The sequence below is a fragment of the Kryptolebias marmoratus genome, linkage group LG1, assembly GCF_001649575.2.
Source record: "Kryptolebias marmoratus isolate JLee-2015 linkage group LG1, ASM164957v2, whole genome shotgun sequence".
NCBI classification, from domain to species: Eukaryota; Metazoa; Chordata; class Actinopteri; order Cyprinodontiformes; family Rivulidae; genus Kryptolebias; species Kryptolebias marmoratus.
In genome coordinates, this window is record NC_051430.1 from 30,860,597 (window position 1) to 30,881,518 (window position 20,922).

General features: G+C 47.0%; 2 protein-coding genes across 8 annotated transcripts in view; both read left to right on the forward strand.

Moving 5' to 3' along the window:
* Positions 1-323: 323 nt before the first annotated feature.
* LOC108241559 (far upstream element-binding protein 3) lies at positions 324-17,178 on the forward strand. Of its 7 annotated transcripts, none has more exons than XM_017425815.3 (19): positions 324-479; positions 4,894-4,996; positions 6,125-6,158; positions 6,356-6,405; positions 6,495-6,566; positions 6,657-6,714; positions 7,390-7,552; positions 7,715-7,813; positions 8,644-8,745; positions 8,827-8,929; positions 9,242-9,342; positions 9,425-9,563; positions 10,859-11,019; positions 11,103-11,173; positions 11,918-12,003; positions 12,219-12,287; positions 12,405-12,476; positions 13,467-13,570; positions 13,662-17,178. In XM_017425815.3, the coding sequence occupies exons 1-19, from the start codon at positions 390-392 to the stop codon at positions 13,668-13,670; spliced, it is 1,686 nt and encodes a 561-aa protein (XP_017281304.1). In that variant the 5' UTR covers positions 324-389; the 3' UTR covers positions 13,671-17,178. The 7 variants fall into 7 exon arrangements, with proteins under 7 accessions (XP_017281304.1, XP_017281305.1, XP_017281307.1 ...); XM_017425816.3 differs by having other exon boundaries at positions 6,359-6,405; XM_017425818.3 differs by having other exon boundaries at positions 6,128-6,158.
* Positions 17,179-17,368: 190 nt separating this feature from the next.
* The window catches only part of prdm12b (PR domain containing 12b), a 9,919-nt gene continuing 6,365 nt past the window's right edge, over positions 17,369-20,922 (forward strand). The window contains exons 1-3 of the mRNA XM_017425712.1: positions 17,369-17,422; positions 18,432-18,552; positions 19,486-19,514. Of these exons, the coding sequence (XP_017281201.1) occupies positions 17,369-17,422; positions 18,432-18,552; positions 19,486-19,514 (204 nt within the window). The remainder of the gene's footprint in view (positions 17,423-18,431; positions 18,553-19,485; positions 19,515-20,922) is intronic.

Consider the following 20,922-nt stretch of genomic DNA (forward strand, 5'->3'; position numbering starts at 1 on the left):
ATTTCAGCACTCTTTGCTCACACTGTACTTTCACTGAAAATGTAGTTCCTTTAGTGATTATCTGCATTTCGTTTCATTGGACTACTGTTTTCACCGCGTTTCCACTCTTATTTATTATGCTATAGCTGTGTCGTGGTTATTTTTACAATAAACACATCTCTTAATGGTATATATGTTTAATGTAGCTCTGTAACAGCGAAGCTTCTTGTTTAATTATTGAAAAAATGATGCGGTGAAGTCGGTGTGTGAAAACGGGTCAGAGTGAGCCCTCCCTCCTGCTCGCCTCTCTCGGCGCGGCCAGCAGCGGTTTGTGAAAACGCGTCAGAGTGAGCCCTCTCGCCCCTCGGCCTCTCTCAGCGCGGCTAGCAGCGGAGCTAACGGTGGCGGTGATGGCGGAGCTGCTGCAGGGACAGGCCTCGATGAACCAGCCGGGGCTCCAGTCAGACGGCCTGGTCGATGTTTTACAGAGGGCCCGGCAGGTAACAACTCCACCGGGGCTCCGCGCGCAGCCTTTCCGGGCCGAGCCGGTCCCTTTGGACCGAGTCGAAGCACTTTTATCCGTGTTGTTCTGTTGCTGTTCCGAACTTCTGCTCCGTCAACACTCACTCCACTCACTCACACACTTAGCATGCTAACTAGCTCCGAAAGCAGCTCGGAGTTGGACTTGTGGCCGGTTCGGGTCACTTTCTCGGGGCTGACACGGCGCGGGAGTTAGTTTGGGGGGAGTTTGTGGAGCTGTCAGCCGGAGGGGAGCGCAGGGGAGCCGGGGTGGAAGTGAAGGGGGGACAGGGACTCAAGTTTTGGCCACACGTGTCAGCGAGTCTGCGGGCAACCTGTTGGTTCTGAGCGGCTGGAAGTCGGTGGAAAGCTGCTTATCCCTGCGCTGCGAGACCCGGGGAGGGGGGCCCGACCGGTACCGGGAGAACTGGACCCGCTTCCTCTCCCCCAGCCCTGTCGGCTGCTGGTTAATGTAAGTTGGTTAAAAGTAGGCTGACGTTGTGCAACAGAGCCTGAAGGGAGCGGAGGTGTGTCTGCCTCCAGGGTTACCCCCCACCTGAGCTCAGGTGAGTCCCCCACTCCCACCCGAGCTCAGGCCAGACCCCAACTCCTTCCTGAGCTCAGTCCAGACCCCCACTTCCTCCTGAGCGCAGGTGAGAGCCCCCACTCCCTCCTAAACTCAGGTGAGTCTCCCACTTCCACCTAAGCTCAGATGAGAGCCCCCCCTCCCACCTTAGCTTAGGAGTCCACCCCACTCCCTCCTGAGCTCAGGTGCGTCCCTCCTGAGCTCAGGTGACCCCCCTCAGGGTCCTGGTCTCCTGAGGCCCGTCTCCAGTCAGGTTCCTCCTGGAATGTGGGGCCGGACTTTAACCCCCTCAGCCTGAAACTCGGAGACCTTTAGATGAATTCAGGTTTGCTTCACGGCCCTCAGTCGCCTTGTGAAACATTTCAGAGTCTCCTTGTTGACGGTTCAGTTATGGGCGGTGGGCGACAGGCATTCCTTCAGCTCATGTTGGGCCTGTAACCATCAGAGTCCGACTCCATGAATAAAGTTTTCTGTTGGTTTGTTTTTGGTTGGTCAGAAACCTTTATAGTCGATAAGATGACAGCTGTTGTCTGGTGGACATGTCTGACTCCAGAATCCTTTGGTCTACAGAGGAGCCCAAACCATCAGCCCTCCACCACCGTGCTGACAGCTGCAGTGCATTCTGGGTAAACATCTGTCCTCTGGTCTGCAGAGGAGCCCAAACCATCAGCCCTCCACCACCGTGCTGACAGCTGCAGTGCATTCTGGGTAAACATCTGTCCTCTGGTCTGGTTCTGTCCCAGAAGTCTTTGTGGTTCCTTCAGATGAACCTGAGTCGAGCTGCCATGTTGTTTTTAGAGAGAAGAGGCTTTGACCTTTGACCTGCTAACTGAGGCCTGAAGAGTCTCTGAGCACTGCACGGTCTGACCTTCAGGGTGAATCAGCAGCTGTATTAAATGTTTCCTCTTGTGATTAATCGTTCTCGCTGTAGAACAATGGACTCTAAATGACCTTTGACCCTTCTAAGACTGATGGGCAGCAACAGCTGCTTCTCTGAGGTCATTGCTGATGTATTTCTGCCCTGGCGTGGGGTTAAAACACACCTGGATTCTTCCCGTCTCTGATAATCAGATCATCGATAAACCTTTTACCCCAAATATTTTCGTTCAAATTATCCAAAATAAACAAAAACTTTAGTTTTTATTAGGTTATAATTTTATTTCTCACAAACAAATGCAGTTAATGGTTGTTTTTAAATTTAATTTTTATTTTTTCATCTGACGACCCCAAACTTGATGCTTTATGGCTCATATTGGGGTCCCGACCCAAGCTTTGGGAACCTTGGGTTCAGAGTCTGAGCCGATAATTCTAAAGAGGTTCTGACCCAGTTCTCTGAGTAGGTTCTGACCCAGTTCTCCTCTCTTTGTTCTCCTTCTCCTGTCAGACTTTCTGAAGTTCTGTCAGAGTTTATTTTGGACTTTGGGTCAGGTTCTGACCCGGTTCCTGGCTGTATTTAGTTCTGTTTTGTGACACCAGAACTCGGCCCCGCCCAGCCTGGACTCCTCCCACGTGGACGTGTCTTCCTGGACTTATTTTGGACGTCAGCATGTCCCGTATCTGAGCTCCAGTCCGACCCGTCACTTGGGGCCCTTCAGCGGGTCATGGGGGTACTCAGGCCCCGGGGCAGAACCAGAACCTCCTGAGGGACCGGGACCCCCTCAGGAGGAGCTGGAGAGCATCTCCAGGAGGAAGGAGGTTTCCATCCTGGACCTGTTCCCTGACAGACCTGTACTCTGAACTCTGACCTTTGACCTCTGTCAGACAGAAACAGGCTCCTAATCTGAGGGATGACACTGAGTTTAATTTGGATCTTTGGTCTCTGTGTTGGACTCGAGATCCATCTTCAAACATCAGAAATTGATTCATTTTATTTTATTTTATCTGAGCTGTTTGTCCCAGTAGAGTTGCCGTAGCTTCCTGCAGTAAACGATGGCTGATGTTTTTAAAACGTTTGGTTTGTGTGGAATCTTCCGGTGAGAAACACGATGCTAATTCTGTTAGCTTGTCTGTGGAGTTTTCAGTGTTAGGTTACCATCTCTGCTAACTGTTCGGCAGCAGTCTCGGTGTTTTTCACAACCCCGGGTGTAATGAATGAAATAAGAATTTATTTTTAATAATATGTTCGACTGAAATGACAGTTGGATTGAGAATATAAAACCAAACAATTCAGCTGAGGCTTATTTATCAGACATCAAACTGAAAAAACAAAAATCAGAAATGATTTGACTTTAAAATCTTCACTTTAAAGTCACAATATTTAAATTATTTAAATCAGAACTGAAACTTGTTTTTATTTAATATCAGTTCTAACTGGACAACTTCGAAATATTAATATTAATAATTGATTTTTCTCTTAATTTAAAAATTAAAGCTTAACTAAAACCAGGAAGGTTATTTGCAACATGAAAAATAATTTATATTACTTTAAAACATAATATCTGTGCATTCAGAACATCTGGAGCTCATAAAGAGATTATTTACACTATTTCCAAAGTAAATAAAGATAAATACCACGTTCTTTAATGCTCTGGTTCTAATAATCGTAACAGTTAATGGCAGAACGTCATTCTTGGTTCTGGTTCGTTTTCTTCAGATAGTTTTGCTCTGAGGACGCCTCGTAGCACCTACCAAGATGGCGGCCTCGTTGAGATAAAGCTCACTGAGGTCGTCCGTCCCGGAGGTCCAGATGTGGACTCCTGTTCAGACAGTCCATCCGTCCCTCTCGTCTTGGTTTTTTAAGTTCCCCTGGTTCTTCCTGCCTCCTTCAGCAGAACGTGTTTACATGTTTTCCTGCGGCATTCTCCTCGTCGTCGGTCAGAAACGGACTCTTTAACATCAGAGCAGCTCAGAGAGTCTGCAGCCCGGCAGGAACCTTATTAGGACATGTTCTGGTTCTGCAGGGAGAAAGGAAACACAGAGCGGTTCTGCTGGAGCCTCAGCGTTTACTCAGAGCCTCCGTGTTACACTATCACCCGCCTCTCCGGAACATGGTTCCTCCATGTTTGAAGGTTCTGTTCTGGTTCTCAGAGAACCCTTTAACTTCTGATCAGAGAAAAAAAAAAACCTAGATTAGATTAAAGGCCTAGCATTCGTTAAAGGAGAACCGATCGAGAACCTTGAAAAGAAGGTTCTGTGGCATCGAAGGGTGTCGCTCTCAGAGTACCTGCTGAGGACGACTCTCAGCTACTACCACAGTATCTCTGAAACTGACTGAGGTTGGTTAGTGTGGCGGCCATCTTAAATGAGCTTGACTCTAACAGTCAGTCAGGTTGGAGGAACCGCCGGTGGTTTTTTTCTGCACGTTTCATTAAAATTCATCCACTAGTTCATCAAATATTTCGCTAACAGACAGATGAGGGCCAAACATTCTCTGCCAGTAATGTGTTTCTCTGCACAGAACAGCAGAAAGAACGTAACGTGGGGAGTATTTATTTAAAGTAATGTTCTGGTTCTTTATGACGTGTCTTCAGACTAATCTGGAGTTCCTCCCAGTTGGAGCTTCTTCCAGGTGTCACGGCTGAATATCTGCCGATTCCTAACAGGAAGTCTGTTTTTAACTCTTCAGTCTGCAGGTCGTCCAGCTGGGAAACAAACGAGCTCAAACTGGAAACAGTTTCACCAAACAGTCAATATTTTATTTATTGCATCTCTGTACAGACGTTTGCAGTAAAAACGGTTTTTAAGAAGCGAGTAAATGTCCTGGTGTACGGCGTGTTGGTGAACGGCGTGTTGATGAACGCCGTGTTGATGAACGCCGTGTTCAGGAGCCATGTTGTGACGATCCGGCGGTTCTGCTCTTTGTGTTTCAGATGGTGGGTAAGATGGGAGGAGACACCATGTCTCACCTGAACAGCTCCTCAGGAAGCGCCGAGGCCTCGCTTTACTACCAGAAACGACCCGGAGAGGACGCAGGTGAGGACCGTCAGAACTGCCCAGGTGTTCTCCCTGCTTCACCTGTCTCACCTGTGTCACCTGGTCATTGGACGATTCAGATTTATTTAATAGATTAAATAAAAACACTCATTTAATAACTCCAGTGTTAGCACTGGGTCGGGCCGCTTCATGTCCTCAGAGATCCAACCAGAGGTTCTGGTCCATGTTGACATGTTAGCTGAAGGTCCTGTTCCAACACGTCCCAAAGGTTCTGATTGGACTGAGACTGTTGGAGTGAATCCAAACTCGGTTCCTGTTCTCAGCTGACAGGAAGTGGAACAAGGTGAGGTCTTCAAGGTTGGACGTGTTGTCCACTCACAGATGGTTTCCTCGGTTGGAACCAGTGGTTACTGGAGCTGCTGTTGCCTTTCTGACCTCTGACCTCTGACACCTCTGTGAACCTCAGAGACGGTTGTAGTGAAACTCTCAGCAGATCAGGAGGTTCTGAAACACTCAGACCATCTTCAGCAGAATCCTGCCGTGTGATTGGCTGACGAGGTGTTTGTGTTAACGAGCCGGTGAACAGGTGGAGCTGACAAAGCTGATGAGTCTGTAAATATCTTCAGTGATCTGAACAGTTTAAGGTTCTGAACCGAAACTTTGATCTGGAGCAGAGAGAGAGTTCAGCCTCTGTTACCATGGAGATGGAGCCGAGCTCAAAGGCATCCATCCATCCATCCATCCATCCATCCATCCCACATAAGTGGTCGGCTCCGGGAGGGAAACCCAGACCTCCCTCTCCAGCTCCTCCTGGGGATCCCAAGGTGTCCCCAGGCCCGAGAGGACACCCGGTCCCTCCAATGAGTTCTGGGTCTGACCCGGGCCTGGATAATCTCCCAGATGGAGGCGTTCAGGAGGCGTCCTCAGCTGTCTCCTTTCCATGAGGAGCAGCAGTTGGGTTTACTCAGAACGTTTCAGCTCCTAAAGAACTTTGAATTCGAGTCGCATCCCTGAAGTTCTTCTCATGTGGTCCACACGGTTTTTACTCGAACGTTTGACCCGATCCGCTTCCTGAAACCAGAACTCTTTAGGCTGAGAACAGAACGGTTCTCCTGTTCAGAGCGTCTCCATCAGATCAGCTTCATGTGTTTTATTTCTGTCTCCCAGTAGGAAACCAGCTTCCAGCCATGGCCCATCAAAGGTACGAGGAGCAGCTCGTATTGATTAAACACACGCACACACACACACACACACACACCTGCAGGCAGCTCATCACAGACCTGTTAGCAAACAGACCTCAGTGTGAGACGTGAAGGTCCTAAAGTGTTATAGATCTGTGGACATGATTATTTATTGACGGGGAACCCTGGTTGAGCTCGTCGTTCTCGTGTGTTCCAGCAGGGTGATCACAGAGGAATACAAGGTTCCTGACAGGATGGTGGGCTTCAGTGAGTACCAGCTGTTCTCCAGCTTCAGTTTGAGCTCCAGGCGGCAGGAGAAAATGCTAACGGGCTGTTCTCTGAATGTTTCCGTCCAGTTATCGGCAGAGGAGGAGAACAGATCACCCGGATCCAGAACGAGTCGGGCTGCAAGATCCAGATAGCTGCTGGTGAGTGGAAGCTCTGAAGGCCTGCAGCGGAACTTCTGTGGTTCTGCTGAAGGAACGTGACCCTGGTTGTTGTCTCCTATGTGTCTGCAGACAGCGGAGGCCTGATGGAGCGGCCATGTTCGCTGACAGGAACTCCGGAGAGCATCGAGTGAGTTCCACCTTTTTCTTCAGTTGTTCTTTAAACGTTCCACCGAACCGTAGATCTCATCTCAAACAGGAAGTGGGTTCTGTTCTCCGTCAGACTTCATGCCCGAGGTTAAGACCACAGATAAACTGATTCATTCAGCAGTCGGCCATCTTTGAACATATTTATTCAATTACCAGGCAGGTCGTTAAGGATGGGCAGCAGCTGCTACAGCAGCTTCATGTGGCCAACAATTTATAAAAAGTTTTTTCTTTGTATTAAAAATAAGTAATTATTGTTATTTTTGTGAAATAAAAGCTCCAGACTGACCAACAAACGCATGTAGATAAATTAGATCTTTGTTTTATTTCTGCCATGAGCTGCTCTGTGTCCAACAATGAGACAGGAAGTCAGAGACGTTTTGGACATGACGTCTCGCTGGTCGCAGCTCAGTGAGACGCCACCTGACGAGCCGGACGTCCGGTTCTGCAGCCTGACAGGACAACTCCTGCAGGCGTCAGAATACGGCTTTAAAATGACGGAAACTGAACTGAGACGAGTTCGAGACGCTTCTGAGCCATCGAGAACGTCTAAAGACTTTCCGGAGACCCAGTGAGACATGGTGTTTAGTCCCACAGCAGAGAGAGGGACACTCACAGGGGACAAAAAGACAAACGAACTTTACGATCGTGTTTCCAGGCAGGCGAAGCGACTGCTGGTCCAGATCGTGGATCGGTGTAGAAACGGCCCGGGTTTCCATGGCGACGGGGAGGGCGGGACCTCGGTGCAGGAGATGCTGATCCCGGCCAGCAAGGTGGGGCTGGTGATTGGCCGAGGAGGCGACACCATCAAACAGCTGCAGGTAAAACGTCTGCGAGGTTCTAGATCAGGTTACTGTCTCTGTCAGGAGGGTTCAGGTGGGATCAGGCAGAACGGTCGTCAGGTTAACAGGTTTGTTTGGGTGAAACGCTTACGTTCCTTACCATAAACCCACACTGGGTGTGTTTGGTTCTGGTTCCGTCAGGAGCGAGCCGGGGTGAAGATGATGATGATCCAGGACGGCCCGATGCCGACGGGAGCCGACAAACCGCTCCGCATCTCCGGAGATCCCTACAAAGTCCAGGTACCGGTTTGTTCTCTGCAGAACCTCAGGGAACCTTCCTGTTGAGAAGAGTTGGACAGCTGAGGTTAGACTGTACCTTCGGGGAACGTTCTAGATCAAGAGAAAGAGATCCTCCTCCTCCCCTCAGCTGCCTGATTTCTGTGCTAAGGTTCTAGAGCAGGTCACACGTTCTAGATTCAAGTTTTACGTTTTTAACACAGATTTAAAGTTCTAGATTGGGTAGAATTATGGATCGTTTAGAACGTTCTTGGTTGTTTGAGTGAAACTTCCTGACTGTCAGATGTTCTACAGCGAGGAGGAGAACTCTTTGGATGAAGATTTGGTTTTAACAGTTCTAGATTAAATGAAAGAAGAGGTTCTAGCTCATCTCGTCTCTTATTTTAGGTTCTAAATAACAGAAAAGTGTTCCGATCAGGTTAAAGGTTCTAGATCAGGTGGTTTGGTGTGAGGTAGAACGTTCTTAATGGGATTAGATGTTTGAAGAGTTTTCTAACTTTGGTTTAATGTTCTCGATCAAGAAGGTTCTAAAAGATTTTATATGTAAGACACGTAGAACAGATTTAGCTTTAGGTAAAAAGTTCTAGATTAAAATGCAGGTTCTATGTCAGGTGAAGGTTCTAAGAGCCTTGTTCCTGTGGACGGTTCTGTTTTTAAGAAAGAAAATAAAAGAAAAAGATGAACATTAAAGACGTTCTGGTGGAGGTCGGGTTTAGTTTGAGGTTCCACGTCAAAGCAGAGGAGAACCCTGGATGGTAGGTTCTGTTTGTTCTCGGGGTCTTTAACCCCACATTTGAAGGCGGTTCTTGATCCTGTCTGTGGTTCTGCTTCAGGCAGCCCGGGAGCTGGTTCTGGAGGTGATCCGGGAGAAGGACGGAGACTTCCGGTCCGGACGCAGCGACTTCGGAGGCCGGCTGGGAGGAACCAATCTGGACGTGAGCCGCTGACCAACAAACACGTCGGGTCTTAGATCGGGTCAGAACCGCTCACTCAGGTCCGGTCCGGTCTGTTTTCAGGTCCCGGTTCCGAGGTTCGCTGTCGGCATCGTGATCGGCAGGAACGGAGAAATGATCAAGAAGATTCAGAACGACGCAGGAGTCCGGATCCAGTTTAAAGCAGGTCTGTGAGCCAGAACCGCAGCTAGAGCCGGCCAGAACCCGAGCTAGAGCCGGCCAGAACCCGAGCTAGAGCCGGCCAGAACCCGAGCTAGAGCCGGCCAGAACCCGAGCTAGAGCAGGCCAGAACCCCAGCTAGAGCAGGCCAGAACCCCAGCTAGAACCGACCAGAACCCCAGCTAGAACCGGCCAGAACCCTTTGATCTGTTTGTTTATTTTTTGACAAAATAAAACCTTTTTGTTTAATGAACTCCAGTAAATCCGGTTTAAACCGTGTTTACATCAGTCTCTAACCTTCTGACTCCGCCTCCTGCAGATGACGGCATCAGTCCGGAGCGTGTTGCCATGGTGATGGGCCAGCCCGAGCGCTGTCAGCACGCCGTCCACCTGATCAACGAGCTCATCCAGACCGCTCAGGTACCGCCGCCCTCCGCCTTTCAAAGCCGGGTCCGAACCTCCGAACCGCTCTCACCCCCGACCCGTCTGCGTGTCTCGACAGGAGCGCGACGGCTTCAGCTCCGCCCTGCGCGGCGGCAGGGTCAGAGGTCGCAGTGATTGGACGATGGGCTCCCCCAGCCCTCTACAGGAAGTGACCTACACCATCCCTGCTGACAAGTGTGGCCTGGTCATCGGCAAAGGTAGGAGAACGGGTTCCATGAGACCCCTGCAGCGTCTCTTCAGAACCGCAAAGCCCAGAAGCTGCGACTCTTTGTGACGAGTCTCCACAACGCTCAGTTTCCTCCCCCGAGTCTCAGAGGCTCATCCCTTGAGTTGTGCTGCTGGGGGTCGGTGAATAATGTGCACGGCCAAGAATGCAGCATTGTGATCCGAGGCCGAGGTTCTCAGCTGTCGGTTGGTCTCTAACAGCTAAAACTCAGCTGATGGTTCTGGAGTCAGACCTGACCCGTCTGCTGTCCAGCTTCAGGCTTGGGCCAGAACCGTGTGGTTCTGATGGTTCCGGCTCAGGCCCGGTATCGGTCTTTGTGCTGCAGCGGTGCCGTCGTGTTCAGCTGAGTTCTCCTCTGAAAATCAAATCAAATCAACAATAAGTCAATAAAAGCAACGAGGAACGGCTGCACTCAGAGGAACTCGAAGGATGAGAGCTCCATCAGACTTTTTTTCTATTTAAAAAGCCCTTAAAAACCCATTAACCATTCAACAGACTGACTGTGTGTGTGTGTGTGTGTGTGTGTGGAGGTCGAGAGGGTCGAGCAGCAGCTTCCAAAATAAAAGCCACACAAAAACAGAAATGTCAAGTAGTCTGTGTTTAGACACCATATGTTCTGTTTGAGTAGAGCTCTGCTGTTCGCCGGGGCTCAGCGCTGCCGCTCTGTACGTGCACACACACACGTGCGCATACACACACATGCACACAGTAATTTTTCTGCAGTTCAGATGACATTAAGTCTGTATTTCCATCCAAATGTTCTGTAGATTTTTAGCATTTTCTACAGAATTGGAAAATAAACTGAGTGCAAATATTCTAAACGGAATCAGATAAAAACAGTTTTTCTCATTAAGGCCGGCGGCGGAGGGGGGTGGGGCTCTGATAAAGGCCGTTTCTTTAGTCAGACTCATGAATTAAACCAGTTTGACAGAAAATAAGATTTAATCTTCAACAAGGAGCTGCTGGATGTTCATAAATATTTACTTTGATTGATCTTAGAGGAACGTTCGTCAGCATCGTGACAATAAATAAACATGTTTAAATCATTAAATTAAATAAATGTTCATCTAAACATTTAAAATGACATTAAACTTGTTGAAGTCATTAAATAAAAAGCACAACAGTTTGTTTAATAAACAGATCTGAGCTCAGAGGACTCTCAGCTACTACCACAGCAGGTTTCTGTTTGTTCATTAGCTGTGGCGGCCATCTTGACTCGGGTTGAGTCTGTTTTTCTCCATCAGCCTCTGCTGTCTGTCTGCTCAGGAGGAGAAACCATCAAGAGTATTAACCAGCAGTCTGGAGCTCACGTGGAGTTGCAGAGGAACCCGCCGCCCTCCACCGACCCCAACACCCGGGTCTTCACCATCAGAGGCACCGCCCAGCAGATGGAGGTGGCCCGCCAGCTCATAGACGACAAGATCGGGGTACGCGAAACAAACACACCTCCTGGCCCGCACCTGAACGGGTCTGGAGTTTCAGAGCTGAGGTGTTTGTTCTCCTCCTGCAGGGCTCAGGGATCATCAGCAACGGAGGCTTCGGCTTCAGCCCCTTCACCCAGGGCCCCGCCGCTCACCAGAAGTAAGGAACCCCAAGCCGCTCGTTCGCCGCTTCGTTTATTTATCCGTCTGTCATTGTGTCCTCACAACGTCTCCGTGCAGTCCGATCAGCCCGACGCGTCCCTCTGACGAGTTAAACCGATTAATCAGTCAGGAAGCTTTTTACACCACATCTGGATCCAGCAACAGGTGTAAAAATCAACAAGTAAATAAATAAATAAAACCCTTGTTTGTTTTAGTAGAAAAATATCAAAATGTTTCTGATTTCTGACCGTAGGATGAAGTAAAAATTAGGATTTTATTTGTTCTACTTTTCCAACCAAAGAAACAAACAGGATGAGGAGAATAAGAACTGTTTTTAATTTAAAAAATTAAAAATCGGGTTTTAAACTAACATCATCTTATCCTGAGAACCGATGCTTTAGCTGTTTTAGTCAAAACCTTAAATATAATTTATTCACCGTCTCACGTCGGGTCAGATCGGCTCGGTTCTGATCAGTTTCTGGTAAAGTCCCAGCAGATGAACACGAGTCTCTGTCTGAGGTCTTCCTGCTCCGCTCTGAACGGCCAAATATCAGCCGAATGTCAGCCGATACGACGGTAAAGCTGGGTTCTATCTGGGCTGAACGGCGGTTCTGAGGGAGCCTGAACGCCTCGTGACGTTGGCGGGTTCACGAGTCTCAGAGTGACCTGAAGCGGACACTCGGTGGAGCTGAAGTCGTGTCCAGCAGCTGCCGCTCAGAACCAGATGTTTGTGTGTCTGCAGCTGTGGCAGCGGGCAGGCCTTCGTCACCGGGGTTTGGGGAAACACCTACCAGACGAGCTGGCAGAACCCGGGACAACAGGACCCAGGTGAGAGAACGCACCTGCTGTAATTGACGCACACACACACACACACGCTCCACGCAGAGCTCAGGTTTTCAGGACTCACCGATCGGTTCAGAACTTTGTAGCAGAAGTTTGGCGTCAGAGTGAAATGCTTTAAGAGCTGCTCAGTGTCGTGCACAGAAATACACACAGGGACACACTCATTGAAGCTGTGTGTGTGTTTGTGTGTGTGTGTGTAGGTCACAGTTTGGCTCAGACAGGACAGATGGACTACTCTAAAGCATGGGAGCAGTACTATAAGAAGCTAGGCAAGTCCACACACACGTCCACACAGGAAGGAAGTCTGTCTCAGACCTGCAGGGTTGATCAGAACCAGCTGCTTTCCTGTCACATCTGCAGCTGAGTGTGTGTGTGTGTGTGTGCAGGTCAGCAGAACCAGCCTCAGAACCTGATGGCGGACTACAGTAAGGCCTGGGAGGAATACTACAAGAAACAAAGTACGACGCCTGATTCTGTCACTTTTCTTAAAGTTCAGTTTGTGGTTCTGGTCATGCTCAGTGAGAACGAGACGAACAGAACCGCTGTGCACGTTCTGGTAACGGAACAAAGATGGAACCCAGCTCGTTCAGAAGTTAAGAGACGGGTTTCTGTTTGGCTGAATGTTGTTTCCTTTGAAGAGTAAAAAGGCTTTTATTCACCCGTCCGTCTGTCCGAGCGTCAGAATGTCAAACTGCACGCCTCGTGGCTCTGGGATAATCCCTATTGATTTCAAGGTCAAACCTCGTCTGATTAGCCTTTGTTTCCTGACGGGGGTGTTGGTTCTGTGGGTTCCTGTTAAAGATCAGGTTAGAAGTTTCTGCTCTTTGTGAAGTCAGCTGACGTTGGCGATGTATGTTTCACCTGCTAACATGCTAACTCTTGTAGCTTGTTGCAAACGGTTGTTTAAAAAGTGAGACGGGTGTCGCTCCTCTGGGTTATCGTCCAGGAAAACGTAGAACCAGCTGAAAGGTTTATTTCACAGACAGAGCAAATTAAAAACAAACTCCCATGTTTCTTGTTTTGAGGCTGTTAAATCATAGAAGGCTTTAATGTAGTTTTCAACGCTGTTGTACCTTAAAGCTAGTCTGTTATGAACTGAGTGTTTCCAGGTGTTGACCAATCAGGAGAGAGTGTTGACTTAAGACTCGGTTTGTTGTTTCGTTGTTTGTTGTTTTGATGTTTTGATGTTTGGTTTGTTTGATGTTTCGTTGTCTTAATGTTTGATGTTTTGTTTGTTTGTTGTTTTGTTGTTTGATGTTTGTTGTTTTAATGTTTTGTTTGTTGGTTTGATTTTTGTTGTTTTAATGTTTGTTGTTTGATGTTTTGTTATTTTAATGTTTGTTGTTTGCTGTTTGATGTTTTGTTTGTTTGTTTTTTTAATGTTTGTTGTTTTGATATTTGTTGTTTGATGTTTGTTTGTTGTTTTAATGCTTGTCGTCTGGTCGCAGGTCAGTCGTCTCAGCAGAGTTCGGTGCCAGACTACACTGCAGTGTTAGCAGAATACTACAGACAGCAGCAGCAGCCCTACCTGTGGAACCCCGCCCAGATTCAGGTAACGCAGGGCGCCTCAGCCGTACGTAAGCTGCAGTCGCTCTGATTGGTCGAACGCGCTGAACGATGGTGTCATTTCCTGTTTTCATCAGGATCACTAGAGGCTCGTCCTTCGCGGGCTCAAAGCCTTGGATGGTCGTTGACAGCAACCAAATCGGGGTTTCCAAGCAACTCTCTGCCGCTTCTTCCTTCCTTTTTGTAGAAAAAAATAAGGATTAACTTAAAAAATCACAACGTTTTTTCTTTCTGTTTTTTAACTTTACAAAGTTGACATTTTGTCGGGCCGATTTTTTTGGACTAGCGTCGGGTCTCCACCGTGTAGACCTGGTTTTTCTTTATTTTTCTTATCAAACTTGAACTTAAAGATCTATCAGTGTGGCTTTGAACAAAACAAATCCAGTATAATCTATATTTTGTCTAGTTTTATTTTTCTGATAAACGGTATAAGGCTTAGCAGTCTTGAGTAAGAAAATCAGATATATTATTATTATTTTTGTTTATGATAATGTTTTAAAGCATGCGTCAGATTGTGTGTTGACTCAGTTTCCTTTTTTTTTTTTTTTTTTAATTTTGACATAGATATATTTTAATAGCGTCGGATGAAAATGTGATGTTTTACCGTCGGAGATAAAACTGTATTTTGTACTAAATCTGTGCTCGCTGGGTCTGTTTCTACTCGGTCTAATTTTACATGTTTAGTCGCCATCTTGGAGGTGCAATGACGCGATTGTTTTCTTTGGTTTGATGATGATAGTTCTTATTCTTGTATATCAGTAGTGATCTCTTTAGGTTTTATGATGTAATAATGAATAAATGCCGATTTATATTGCGTTGTCTAAAGCCAGACCTCTCTGTGGTCAAACACGTTGTTTCCTCACAGATTTAACCTCATTCTGTTTCCACGCGTTCACTTTTATTACAAAAAGGGGTGAATTTACTATTTTCTTACAGAGTAAAACTTTATTATTGCTGTTAGTTTTGCAGTTATCTTTTTGGACGAAATGTTTGAAACTAAACTATGAAGATATTAAATTTATTGGTGTATTAGCTGAACAAGTACAAACGAATTACGGTGTGTGTTACCTCAGCTGTGTGTTTTTGCTGAATGTAGACGTCTGTTTGAACATTACTTTTGTTTTATTTTGGTGAATGAAAGTGGAGAATAAAGTGTAGCTGTTAACTAAAATGTGCTGGCAGAAGTTTGAATATCGCCACGCTCGTATTCATGCGGTAAAAAGTGAAAAACAAAGACTTTAAGCTAGCCTGATATCGTTTTAGCGTGAAAATATCGTATATTTTGTAATTCCACAATATGTGACAATGAAATATAAAATCCTTTCAGAGCCGATCAATATTAAACTCTGTTGCTCACATTAACATTTAATTTTGCTAACAAAAAAGGCGCCTTAACAGTTTTATGCTGAGTCATGTTAGCGTTCCAAAAACACGGATTTACTGGCGTTTACATTTCCGTTTTAATGTCAGTACGCTAAATTATTTAGACTTTTAAACCGTGTCTAAAAAGCTTTACTGTGTTAGCTTTAAATCATGTGAAGTGAGTTAGCATTAGCTAATCTCTTTTAGCTAGCAGGATTCAAACGCACAACTAACGCTGCTGCGCTATAAAATGTTAGCCGTTAAAAATTACAAACGTACTGGTGTTAATGTCCAAACACTAAATTATTTAAATTTTTACACAAACTGGGACAGAAGCTCCACGTCCTTCTGTTAGCTTTAAACTGCGCAGTTAGCATGAAACAATGAGCTAGCATTAGCTCCAGAAACAATATTCATGTTTGATTTCCAAAACTACAAATTTAATCTGTTTAACGTAAGAATATTAATATCAGCACACAAAATTATTTGTTTTAATTTATAAACAAACTAGAAAACAGGTTAGCATCCTTCTGTTAGCTTTTAACCATGAGCTACTGTTAGCATTAGCATATCTTTTTTAGCTAACAGGAAACAAACACGCAGCCTTTAAAAACGTACGGGTAACATTTAAACATTAATGTCAGCACATAAAGTTTTTAGTTTGGATTTTCAAACAAACTTAGCTTTGTTAGCTTTAAAACAGAAAGAAATAGTGTTAGCTAAAAAAATCTGCTAATGCTAACGGTAAACAAACGCACACCTAACGTCGCTGCGCTCAAGGAAAAATATTAATGTTAGTCTTTCTAAACTTCAAATGTACGGATGTGAAGGTTTAAATATTAATGTCAGCATAATAAACTTTAATTTTGAAACAAATCTGGAAAAGTTTCACATCCTGTTAGCTTCGAAGCCTGCGGATAGCATGAACTGAGTTAGCGTTAGCGAATCTTTTCGTTGTTTTTCAGAACTGCAGATGTACTGGTCTTAATGTTTAAATCTTAATATCAGCACACCGAGTTCATGTTAATTATCTGAACAAGAACGGGGGAAATATTTAAGGAAACGATCAGAAACTGATTTGAATTTTTAGCATTTTTTACTTCAGGCGAAGCTGAGATTCCCCTCCATCTGTCGGCTGGTGGTCATAAATAAACGCTGCGTTAGCTAAATATCGTGTATTTAAGTGGTGCTGAATGCTGGTGGCTGGTTTGTGTTTATTAGGGCTTCTCAGATGTTATTTTGGAAACTTGCACAAATGTAAATGTTATTTCTTTGCTTTTCTTACCTGAACACAGCAGAACCTTCATCTACTGATTAGCTTGTTTAATGTACATTTGTTAAAATTGGAAGACTTTAATTGTATTTAGCTGCAGTCGTTGTTAAACTCACCTGTTTGTGTTAGTATGATTCCAAGTGTTTTCTGTCGGCCGTTTGTTTCTCGTTGTCGGGGTGGAATCCGTTCAGGCTCGTGTGAACTTTGTGAATGTTAGCTGACCACAGAGAGGTTTGTCTTGTTTTGGGAGATCTGGCTGTTGAGTTGAGTTTTTCTGTACGTGTGACGACGATGATGATGATGATGAAAATCACAATGCGTTCTCCTCTTCAGGGGTTTCTGTAAATCGTATGAATATTCAGTTTGTCAACTATGGTTTGTGTAAATTTACACTTTCTGGTGGGTGCTCTCCAGGTTAAAATGTAATTTTTTTTTTTTTTTGTCCTGTTTAATTCCCATGTTGTGTTTAACCGACCTGCAAATCCAAGCTGAGTGTGTTTTATCCTCAAGACTGCTAGGCAACCTGTCTCCGTCTCCTCCGCCCGTCGGGACGCCGCCTCGTCAACAAGCTCGCCGGGCTTTCGGCTCGTCTGTGATTGGACCAGAACCGAGGCCGCTCCGAAGCCCGGCTGCTGTTTGGCGCGGCGGCTCCGGGGCGCGGGGAGTTCTAATCCCGGGTTTCAATCCCTTCAGCTGTGGCGGGGCCAGGCTTGGGGTCCGGTTCTGGTCCTGGACCGTTTGGACCAGAGCCGGACACCAGAGCGCTCGTCCGCTTCAGACTCCTGGCTCTGAAGGCGGGAGCTCCTGGTCTCATGGTTCTTGTTCTTTTTCTAATGGACAGAAGTCCAAACTATAACCTGCAGAATTTTCTATTGGATCCTCTGACCGTGAACCCGAACCACGACTGTTGTGGCAGATGCTGATTAATGAGGGCTAATAAACCGGCTCCTTCTTTCTGACTCCGTCTTTGTTTCTGCTCACAATTCGAATCTTAAGATGCTGAATAAAAGTTGACACAGAGTTCTCCTGGTTGATGATGTTCCTGATCCAGTTTAAGCGCTGCAGTCGGCTCGCGCCACCACAAGGGGGCGAGAAAACACGATCAGCTCGGCTAACAGTTTGTTCTGTTATCAACCGGCTGAGAACACGATGGAACTTCAACCGGATCAGGACGTTTTCTGGTTCTGGAGGCAGGAAGTGAGGGTGAGCCTGTTGTGTCCACAGGGACCCAACAGAGACAGACTTAAAGGGATGTCTGAGTGGACAGGAAGTCTCTGAGGAGTGGGCGGGGCCTAAACGAGCAAGAAAATCTGATCAACTTTCAACAAACTGAAGTAAACATCGAACATTAAAGGTCTAATGATCCTTGAAGGAATGCCTGTCACCCGCCGCCGGCTCAGTTTCAGACTGAATTCGTCTTTTGGACGTCAGACTCAGTTTGGTGTGGCGGCCATCTTAAATCAGGCTGACTCCAAAGGTTAATCAGGGATTTATTTCCTGAAAGTTTCAGAGGTGGTTAACAGACGAGTAAAAACAGGATCGCTCTGCGGGTGAAACGTTTCATCTGCAGTCCAGCGTTGGCCCTCGGACCACAGTTTGAACAACGCAGGTCCCAGATGTCCCCACGGAGACACCCGTCCCTCGGAGCTTCCATCACAGCGGCGCCTCGTGTTCTTCGGACACGAAGAGTGGGAGTTATCATTTATTCATGTTCCGGGGCGCAGGCAGATGGTGTGATGTCATCGGCTCGTTAATTCGTTCCTGTAATCACAGAACCTACCTCGGGGACCGCCGAGACCTTCGGCTGCTCGCCGCCGAAGGAAAACCAGCAGCAGCTGATTTATCGTGTGAGGAGGAGACATGTTTCAGCTGCAGATAAAAACTGAAATGACTTTAAGGTGAAGTCTGAGCTGAACAGCAGCTAAAAGCTAAAAGTAGCAAGATGGTAGCTAAAACTCTAAAAGAAGAACTAGCTAAAAGCTGTAAGTAGCAAAACAACAGCTAGAAGTAGCTAAACTGTGCTAAAAGAAGCAGAATGGTAACTAAAAGCTAAAAGTGTTTTTGTTTTTTAAATTAAATCTTTAAAACTGAAGCTGAGGTTTAACAGCCGAACAGATTTTAGTTTTAGCTTCACAGAAACATTTCGGCTGATTCTCCGACTCGAACAGCCTTCGGTGACCGGCCTGATTCTGGTTTCAGGGTCGGGTTTCAGGTCCAGGATCTGCTCAGGGAGCCTGTGGTTCCTGCTGAGGCTCCGTGCACGGAGCGGCCGGGCGTGCACGCTGCGGTGCACGGCAGGCTGATGGCGGTCATAAAGTACCGGAAGGAGCTCGGTAAGTACAGATGAACCTGATTAAACATTAAAGTGATGGAGATCTGGAGCCGCTCCAAATGTGTTCCCTGAAGCTTGGGGACCCGCAGGGACCCATCAGAACCCACCAGGGCCCATCAGGACCGGTCAGAGCCCATCAGAACCCACCAGGGCCTGTCAGGACCCATCAGGGCCCATCAGAACCTACCATGACCCTTGAACTCTGTGCTGCAGGTCCAGGGACCTGTGGACCACTGAGCTTCAGCAGAAACTTAAAACTCCTAATAAATAAAATCTTTAAATTTAATCTTTATTTCTTTATAAACTGGAAGAAGTGATCAAAGGTCAGAGGTCACAGGAGCCAGGCCCACGATCAGCTGTTCCTCTACTCCTACAGGTGATGAAGAGGAGTGTGCGTGTGCGCGCGCGCGCAGCTGAGGCTCATTAAAAGCTTTTTAAAGGCGGATTATTAGCGGCGCGCATGAATACTAATGAGGCCGCAGCGCCGCCTAATCACGTTAACGGAACAATATCAATGCGCGCCATTTGGGTCCGTTCCCACCCCTCCTCCCCCTCTCCTCCCCTCTGTCATTCTGTCTTTCATTTATTTATTTTATTTATTTATTTATATTTGCTCTCGCATTGATTTTCTTTTTTTTGGCGTAAGAATCCACGACTGCACTGATGTGGCAGNCTTTACGCGTGCCAGTCACCTGCCGCCCCCCTCCCCCCCTGACTTCCCGCCGTCTCTTCGGAATCGGGCCGGCCTCTGATTGGCTGCTGCGGACCGCGGGACTGAAGCTCATTAAAGCCTCAGACGCGCCTCCAATAAAGGAGCTGACGCTGCGTGGAGGACCGCGCACACACGCGCACGGCCTTCTTTGAGTCAAACCAATTGAAAAACATTTAAAAACCTGCTTTTATTCCCGGATTTTCTCTCCTTTCTTTCCTGCAGTCTCGCGGGACAAAAGCGCGGCTCCCCGGGTTCGGGTCGGGTCCGAACCGAGCCGAGCTCCGTGGGAGGAGGGGGGAGGCCGGCCCAGGGCCCCTAAGTTTACAATGATTAAAAAAATCAGGATTTTATTTGTTAAACATCAGAAAAAACTAACAAATTTAAACAATAATTAAAGTTTGTTTGTTTGAAACAAAAAGAAAAAAACATCCAGGTGAGAAATTTATTTTATTTTAATTTAAAGATTATTTTTGTGATTTTAAATTAATTCTGATGTTCCTGTGTGCGCGCGCGTGTGTGGGAGTCGGTGTGTGTGTGTGTGAGAGAGAGAGCGTTTCGGAACAATAAATGTTTAAAAGCTCATGAATCAGATAAACTGAAAGAGAGAAAATAATCCTGTTGAGGCGAGGAGGAGGAGGAGGAGGAGGAGGATGAAGAGCAGCTGCTGTCTTTAATCCGGATTCTGATCCGGTTTCTGTTCCTGTCTTCAGGTCAGATTCCAGAGTTTCAGATTTAATGGAGAGAAAAAAAGAATAAAAATGATTAAAAATGCAGTTCTAAATCCTGATCAGCCTGAAGGTCAGAACCTCTTCAGAACCCCTGGTTCTTCTTCTTCTTGTGAGCCGGACCTTCACAGAACTCCACAAAGCTCTGGAGAACCATCGATTCAGAACCCCTGAAAGAACGACAGGAAACATTGAGGAAATAAAGAAACAGTTCCAACAAACAAATGAGGGTTCTGGTTCTCCCTGGTTCTGTTTGGAGGTTCTGCTGCTCCTCAGAGTTTGACCTCTCAGATCGGTCTGGTTCTGTCGGGTTCTTCTTGTGGTCCGTTCATTTTTTCTGCCCCTATCATGGTTCTGCCTCCACCGTGCTCCACAGCAGTGTTTGGTCAGCTTCTGACCCGTCTGCCTCCTGTAGAACCTGAGAACGGGTCCAAACGGCTCAGCAGGAAATCATTTCTCTGTTTTTGTCATCAGTGAGTCTGAAGATAGACTCTGGGGCCCGCGGGGCTTCAGGGTCCCCCCCCCCCGGGGGACCCCCAGACTCCCTGCAGGTCCTTAGGTCTGATCCGGGACCAGTTCTCGGTCCGGTGCTGATCCGGGATCAGCTCTGTGTCTCGTCACGTCCTGATTGATCGCGTGGAGCTGGAAACGCAGCCTCCCTCCCTCCTCCCCCCTCCCTCCCTGATGGAGGAGGAGGTGCAGCTCCGGTATAAAGACCCCCCCCCTCAGAGCTCAGACCCTCAGCTCGGTTCTTCAGCTCCTCCAGAACTTCTCGACACTTTCAGGTTCTGCAGCTTCTTCAGTTTCTGACTTTTTTTTCTGGACTTTTTGCTCCTGCGGCTCCGGACCCAGACCCGCACCCCAGACTCGGACCCGGACCCCGGACTCGGTCCCAGACCCAGACCCGGACCCAGACCCGGACCCAGACCCGGAC